Here is an 8,040-nt window from a genome sequence, read left to right as displayed (position 1 = left end):
ACCCTCCCTTAACCCAGGCGACGCGGCGCCAAACCCTCCCTTAACCCAGGTGACGCGGGGCCAAACCCTCCCTTAACCCAGGCGACGCGTGGCCAAACACTCCCTTAACCCAGGCGACGCGGGGCCAAACACTCCCTTAACCCAGGCGACACAGGGCCAAACCCTCCCTTAACCCAGGCGACGCGGGGCCAAACCCTCCCTTAACCCAGGTGACGCGGGGCCAAACCCTCCCTTAACCCAGGCGACGCGGGGCCAAACCCTCCCTTAACCCAGGCGACGCGGGGCCAAACCCTCCCTTAACACAGGCGACACGGGGCCAAACCCTCCCTTAACCCAGGCGACGCGGGGCCAAACCCTCCCTTAACCCAAGCGACGCGGGGCCAAACACTCCCTTAACCCAGGCGACGCGGGGTCAAACCCTCCCTTAACACAGGCGACACGGAGCCAAACCCTCCCTTAACCCAGGCGACGCGGGGCCAAACCCTCCCTTAACCCAGGCGACGCAGGGCCAATTGTGCGCTGCCCTATGGGACATTTAAGTATTTGTAGTAATATAACATCCTATATAAAATAAAATTGCTTTTTATTTCAGTAAAGGCTTCATAAGATAAATATTTATTTGGCTTTAAAAGGGATGTTCTTGATCTCTTAATTGAAAGGTTTGTATTAGTTTTACCCTCCAACAGTAATCCTTTTGCTGAGTCATCTCATCAGAATGCCAGATCCCCAACTTATTCCTCCTCTTGGAATCACAGCTGAGACCAAAGCATCCAGCTGATACAAATCTATAATGATATACTTTATGGAAAACTTTTAACATTTAGACATCATGGTAATACATCCCTGACTCATTGGCATCTGCAATGTACTGCAGTCTGATTTTGAGATACCATTTATGGTCAAATACTTGAATTTTGTGGGGAAATCTTTCCAGGACGTTTATCTGGACCTCGCTCAAAAATATTGAACCTATTATATCAAAATATAGAATTTTCACACGTATGATCATGCAACAACACTGTTCAACCCTCACCTTTTCTTTCCAGCAAATACAACTCATCTAAAAACGCACATAGTAACACAAGAAAGTCCAATTCAAGTGTTACGGAGCCCGTTATGTTGACCATAATATGAAGTGTTATGTGAGGCTGTAAATACAGAACACTTCATATGAACCTAAAGTATTGCAAGACACACTCATTCAAGCAAGCAATGTTACATTTCCAAATCTATTCATTATTTCAATTTAGAATAGAATAAATATGATCTAGATATGCATTAGGGAAGCTTGAAGAGTGTCCAAACTTCCACCATTTGACAATAACCATTTACTGTAAGTACTTGATTATAGGCTGCATGAATGACAGCTATAATAGTTACTTTAACCACGAACTTTAATAACTGACTAATATAACCAGATGTCCAATACAATAAATAAAACAAACCACAACAAATGTTCAGCCAAAGTATGGAACTCGATGTGCCACTAATATATGAGTGATGGGTGAAAGACCTCTCTCTCTCTCTATATATATCTTCTCTCCCTCTTACGCTGTGAACGTGTCTGTTTCTCCTCCTTCCCCTCCCGTGGACTCGTAGACACACCAGAGACTGGGCCGAGGGGGCGAGAGCCACACTATGAGGAGGGAGAGGAGAGGAAACATAGCATAGCGAGGCACAAAGTTAGGAGGAACAGCTTCAGATCCAACAACCATAATAATAAATAATAAAGAATTGAGGATATCTATTTTTTCTATAGACAAAAACTGGACCAACTATAGGCCTCTGTGTATTTTTGAATGGAAACTGAATCGGACATTCAGACTAATTAAATGGATGATGATGTTATTTGCAACTACCGGAATTGGATTGAATAAGGTAAAGACAACTCAACAGATTATATAGCCTACTTTAAAAAGGTGTATTTGTGGTCTTGGCTAGAGCAGTCTGTAATAAAGCTCTGGTCTTGGATATCCACTTCTGTGGAAGAATTATCTAATGCTGGGTGGATACGCTACCCATTCATCTGACCATTTAGCCTAAATGATTATTATCAATAATTAACAAGTCATCATTAGGCCTTCTCTACTCTTCAGTCAGTCTTTTCAGTTCTGTTTATGTCACTGTGTTTACCGTAGGCCGAGGCCTGTTTGTCAATATTTTTATTAAATTCAAACGTAATTTATATTCTCTGACTAAAAGTTATATTTGGAGCTTGCACCAAATATTTTCACAAAATAATACCTGTCACCTACATTTAGAAGACATAGACTAACCGTTTTAGATTATGATGTGGTAGTCTTGGCCTAACATTTTTAGAAAGAAAAATTAGGGAAAAATATTAAATATCTAAGTAACAATCTAAGGAAAGAAACCTCCAGGAAAAATGCAACAGTCTGAATGAAATGTCCATTTGTTAGAGATATTAACAGATATGTTATTTTAGGGGGCACATTAAACCTGTGGAGTGGGAGTTCGGCAGGCCCTCCACAGTTCAACAGTAGCTCTTAACCCCGGTACTGGCGGAGCCAACATGTGTCATAGGCTTTTTTTCTGCACTCTATCTTTACCCCTCAATCTGCTTTGACGTTACCGCGTACAATTACAATCACTACATTTACCACTACACCGAGAGCTATAAGTTAGGTTGGATATGTTATTTGGATTCGCCTATAGGAAACCATGTTGCAAACAAGTCTATACTTATGTGTTTATAACCAGTATTAACTTATTATAATTTGCCTAATGTAGATATCGCAATGTTTTGTTTAATGAAACAGTGGGTTTCAACCCTCATTTTACGCCCTAATAAATCACCGATTGTCAAACAAAACATGATATTTTATTGCCAACAACATGGGTTCTCTCTGTCTCCTGCCTTGCTCTTCCTATCCTCAGCCACAGCGGTGTAGCAAGCCGATGGAATTTCATAAACTGGTGAGGAATATGTTCTGTTAAGTTAAACATGTGGTGACAGCTTGACGCCGGAGTCTCTGCATTCTCGTGCCCCCGGTGCGCAAATGTGCACGTAGACATACATCTGGAAAGGTCCGAAAAACGCGTCAGCTTACTTGCCTCATGTTCAACTTCATGAGGCGCGCGGTGAACATTTGTATGCGTCGGTTCCCCATTTCGTTTCGTGCCATGAAATTGTTGCCCATAACCAGCGGTGCGACCTTAACAGGAGTGCAGGGGGTTCATCAGTAAATTTATGATCTACAACTGGCTCTACACCCCTACACAGAAAAGCCAGTGTGAAAAAAAGCACCATAAACGTATCTAGAATTGAAGCTTTGCCAATACAACGACTTTGCCTTTCTAAAATGCCTCTGTTACTGGGACTACTACACAAATACAATACATTGACAGAACATTCATCCATATGCCAAATCATTAAATGCTGTAGATGCTTTTCAGAAGGCCATTTTCTGTGTTTCAATGCTAATACATATAACTTTCTCCTCTCCCATTTCCCTTTCTCAACCATGCTCCCCATCTCCTATGTCTACCCCCCCCCTCCCCCCCACACACTCTTACCATTGTCCACCACCAAAACCCTCCCATCCAGCCAAGTAGAATCAAAATAATAGTTCCTCTCCCTCTGACATTTATATAAACCTAGCTAACCTCCACACCACCACCATTTCAGAAGTCTCAACTAAAAAGTATGGATTTCTCTAGCTCCCTGCCTCCCTCACCTTCTCCATTATACACCTCCCCCTTCATCCCCAACTCCTCCTTCCCCTCCGCCTCTCCATACATCTCTCCTTCCCCTAGCCTGGCCTCAACCGCTCTCTTCTGCTCCCTCCTGTCCCTCCTGGCTCTCCTGGGCATTGGGGGTAACCTCTACACCATGGGTCTCCTCATCAGACGCAGGAGAGGCAGGAGGAGGCGAGGGTGTTCTAGCTGCTGTTTAGGAGGGAGAGGAGCACCGTTACCATCCTGCCTCTCCTCCTCTCCCCCCTCCCTCTCCCCTTCCTCCTCTCCCACCTCCTCTTCCTCCACATCCCTCCATCTCCAGGTGCTGAGTCTAGCTCTGGCGGACCTCCTCTACCTCTTCACGGCTCCCTTCATCGTGTACGACAGCCTGGCGGCTGACTGGGCGTTTGGGGAGCTGGGCTGTCGCCTCCTCTTCAGCCTGGACCTGATCACCCTGCACGCCTCCATCTACACCCTCACCGCCATGAGTCTGGACCGCTATCGGGCTGTGGCCAACCCCCTGGCCACCACGTCCTCCCCCTCCTCCGGGTTGCTCCGTGTGGCCCTGGCCTGGGGCCTGGCGGTGGCCCTCAGCCTGCCCATGATGATCACCCTTCACCTGGAGGACGGAGACGACGGACAGCTGTGTGTCCCTGCCTGGGACGAGCAGAGCTCCAAAGTGTATATGAGCGTGCTGTTCTGTACCAGTATGATAGGGCCGGGGCTGGCCATCGGGGCGCTGTATGCTACTCTGGGCCGTCTCTACTGGGTGTCCCAGACCCAGCCCTGGGCCAGTGGTAGTGGGGGTAGCACGTCCTACCCTCCGCGGGCCCCAAGGCCCAAGGTCCTGCTCCTCATCCTGGGGATAGTTCTGGCCTTCTGGGCCTGTTTCTTGCCCTTCTGGGTGTGGCAGCTGCTGCCGCTATACCGGCCCGACATGCTGCGGACAGTGCCGGTGGGTACCCAGGTGACGGTGAACCGGATCCTAACGGGGCTGACGTACGGGAACTCTTGCGTGAACCCATTCTTCTACACGCTGCTCACAGGGGGGAAACGACGGAGGAACAGGCAGACACCGACGTCAGCGAATCAGCTCTGCCGCAAGAGCAGTCCGCAGTAGTGTCCGTGACAACACAGACAGTAGACAATAGACTGCTCTGGGGGCTGGTGGGGGGCTGCTTACAAACTGTCCGATTCAAACACCCCCGTCTCCCCCTGAAATATCAAAGGGCATTTCACTGTGTGATTGTTACTTCATAAGGACTATATTAAAGACAGCACTTTGTATGCACGGATGTGACTGGACCATACTTCCTATTTGGAGATTACAAATGTGACGGGCTGAGCGAAAATACCAAAGCTTCAAAACTTGAGAAATATCTCATTGATTGTATAAATTCACAAAAATACATCCACATACGGGCCATGAGTGGAGTATGACAACAGGGAAGCAGCGTTTGTGTGTTCTGTTATCATTTAGGGGGCTTTAGTGGAACCGTGCATTTACAGTAAAATGACGACGCACTTCCATCAGTCTGGAAGGCCAGAAAAGGTTTTGCTTTTGAACAGCAACTGATTGTCACTGGCCATGACATATTTGGAGATTTTTCTTTAAAAAGTTGTTTATTGACACAGAGACTGATGATTGAGGGGGTAGAGAGGACCTCGTGTCACGGACCCTTAACGTTTGATATGCACCCCTAAAGTCAGACCTTTTTTTATTATCAATACCTGCATGTTGGGTTTGGACTTTTATGTTGTAATGAACTCTGCAATGCTTTGCATGGTGACGATGACGCCTGTATTTATATCCAGTTTGGTGTGTATAATATGATATAATATATCAAATAAAAACATGCTTTATATACTAGAGTCTATGTCACAGGTTTTTGTTCCCTAGAGGAGAGGATGTGTTCCTCTTGACCCCTCAGAAAAGAACACAACATAACTGAAAATACAGATCTCATACCCACGGTTTTATGGTATTTATGACAATAGCAGACGAGGGGAGAGAAAGAGAGATGGCCAGAGAGAGAGAGACAGTGAGAAAAAGAGGGATTGTCAGAGAGAGAGAGAGAGACTGAGAAAAAGAGGGATGGCCAGAGAGAGAGAGACAGTGAGAAAAAGAGGGATGGCCAGAGAGAGAGAGACAGTGAGAAAAAGAGGGATGACCAGAGAGAGAGAGAGACAGTGAGAAAAAGAGGGATGGCCAGAGAGAGAGAGACAGTGAGAGAAAGAGGGATGGCCAGAGAGAGAGAGACAGTGAGAAAAAGAGGGATGGCCAGAGAGAGAGAGACAGTGAGAAAAAGAGGGATTGCCAGAGAGAGAGAGACTGAGAAAAAGAGGGATGGCCAGAGAGAGAGAGAGAGAGTGAGAAAAAGAGGGATGGCCAGAGAGAGACTGAGAAAAAGAGGGATGGCCAGAGAGAGACAGTGAGAGAAAGAGGGATGGCCAGAGAGAGAGAGACAGTGAGAAAAAGAGGGATGGCCAGAGAGAGAGAGACAGTGAGAAAATGAGGGATGGCCAGAGAGAGAGAGCAAAGATATATAGAGGGAAGGAGGGGGACAGAAGGCGAAAAAGAAAAAGAGAGAAAAAAGCAGAGAATGAAAGGCCAAGAAGAAAGTGCTGAGTGGAAAAATCCCTGGATTTGAGTTTGCACTCATACTTTTATTTGTGTGTCTGTGTCAGCGTGTCTGTGAGTCTCTCAGGTCTTCCCCTTCCCTGTGTGTGTTCGTTGGGCAGTCTCTCTCTCTGTGTCTCCTTGTAGCAACGGCGTGTCTGTCTGTGTCTGACTCAAACACTGACTGTACTGTACACCCAACAAAACCCTGTGGCTCTTTGATGCAGATGAGCAAATATTGTTGTTTGACAGAGAGGAGTGAGGTTGGGGGGGATAGGGGGCTGGGTGGGGGGATAGGGGGCTGGCTGGGTGGGGGGATAGGGGCTGGGTGGTGGGAGGGTTAGGGTCTGGGTGGTAGGAGGGATAGGGGGTTGGGTGGTGGGAGGGTTGGGTGGTGGGAGGAATAGGGGCTGGGTGGTGGTAGGAATAGGGGCTGGGTGGTGGGAGAGATAGGGGCTGGGTGGTGGAGGGTTAGGGGCTGGGTGGTGGCAGAGATAGGGGGTTGGGTGGTGGGAGGGATAGGGGGTTGGGTGGTGGGAGGGATAGGGGGTTGGGTGGTGGGAGGGATAGGGGGCTGGGTGGTGGGAGGGATAGGGGGCTGGGTGGTGGGAGGGATAGGGGGTTGGGTGGTGGAGGTGTACATATGTGAAGGTTTGTTTAGAAGTATTGCATGGGTGCATTTAAGAGAGGGGAGAAGAACAATGGACTTGTTGATGCATGTCACGCTACTAATCAGTGGGAATAGGGGACAGGTGTGTGTAATGAAAGTTCCGGAGGGATCCGTGACAGTAACATCAATGCATAGCATCAATGCCTTCCTCTTGCAGGAACTGCTGACACACTCCAGCCACAGGAGGTCTAGCCTTGTCTTGATTTAGGAGGAACCCAGGGCCAACCGCACCAGCATATGGTCTCACAAGGGGTCTGAGGATCTCATCTCGGTACCTAATGGCAGTCAGGCTACCTCTGACGAGCACATGGAGGGATGTGCGGCCCCCCAAAGAAATGCCACCCCACACCATGACTGACCCACCGCCAAACCGGTCATGCTGGAGGATGTTGCAGGCAGCAGAACCTTCTCCACGGCGTCTACAGACTGTCACGTCTGTCATATGTGCTCAGTGTCAACCTGCTTTCATCTATGAAGAGCACAGGGCGCCAGTGGCGAATTTGCCAATCTTGGTGTTTTCTGGCAAATGCCAAACGTCCTGCAAGGTGTTGGGCTGTAAGCCCAACCCCCACCTGTGGACGTCGGACCCTCATACCACCCTCATGGAGTCTGTTTCTGACTGTTTGAGCAGACACATGCACATTTGTGGCCTGCTGGAGGTCATTTTGCAGGGCTCTGGCAGTGCTCCTCCTGCTCCTCCTTGCACAAAGGCGGAGGTAGCGGTCCTGCTGCTGGGTTGTTGCCCTCCTACGGCCTCCTCCACGTCTCATGATGTACTGGCCTGTCTCCTGGTAGCGCCTCCATGCTCTGGACACTACGCTGACAGACACAGCAAACCTTCTTGCCACAGCTCGCATTGATGTGTCATCCTGGATGAGCTGCACTACCTGAGCCACTTGTGTGGGTTGTAGACTCCGTCTCATGCTACCACTAGAGTGAAAGCACCGCCAGCATTCAAAAGTGACCAAAACATCAGCCAGGAAGCATAGGAACTGAGAAGTGGTGGTCACCACCTGCAGAACCACTCCTTTATTGGGGGTGTCTTGCTAAT

At 48.3% G+C, this 8,040-nt stretch overlaps 1 protein-coding gene across 1 annotated transcript; it reads left to right on the top strand.

The window, feature by feature from the left end:
* The first annotated feature begins 3,617 nt into the window (after positions 1–3,617).
* uts2r3 (urotensin-2 receptor 3) lies at positions 3,618–5,496 on the top strand. The gene has a single exon (XM_031803019.1). The coding sequence runs from the start codon at positions 3,668–3,670 to the stop codon at positions 4,817–4,819; it is 1,152 nt and encodes a 383-aa protein (XP_031658879.1). The 5' UTR covers positions 3,618–3,667; the 3' UTR covers positions 4,820–5,496.
* Positions 5,497–8,040: the final 2,544 nt, after the last annotated feature.

Source organism: Oncorhynchus kisutch, linkage group LG2, assembly GCF_002021735.2.
Source record: "Oncorhynchus kisutch isolate 150728-3 linkage group LG2, Okis_V2, whole genome shotgun sequence".
NCBI lineage: Eukaryota > Metazoa > Chordata > Actinopteri > Salmoniformes > Salmonidae > Oncorhynchus > Oncorhynchus kisutch.
Note: the sequence above shows the minus strand (reverse complement) of the source record. Positions and strands in the feature narration are given on the sequence as shown.

Excerpts from the sequence above, each read along its gene's own strand:
- uts2r3 (XM_031803019.1), top strand. The coding sequence starts at position 3,668 with ATGGATTTCTCTAGCTCCCTGCCTCCCTCACCTTCTCCATTATACACC.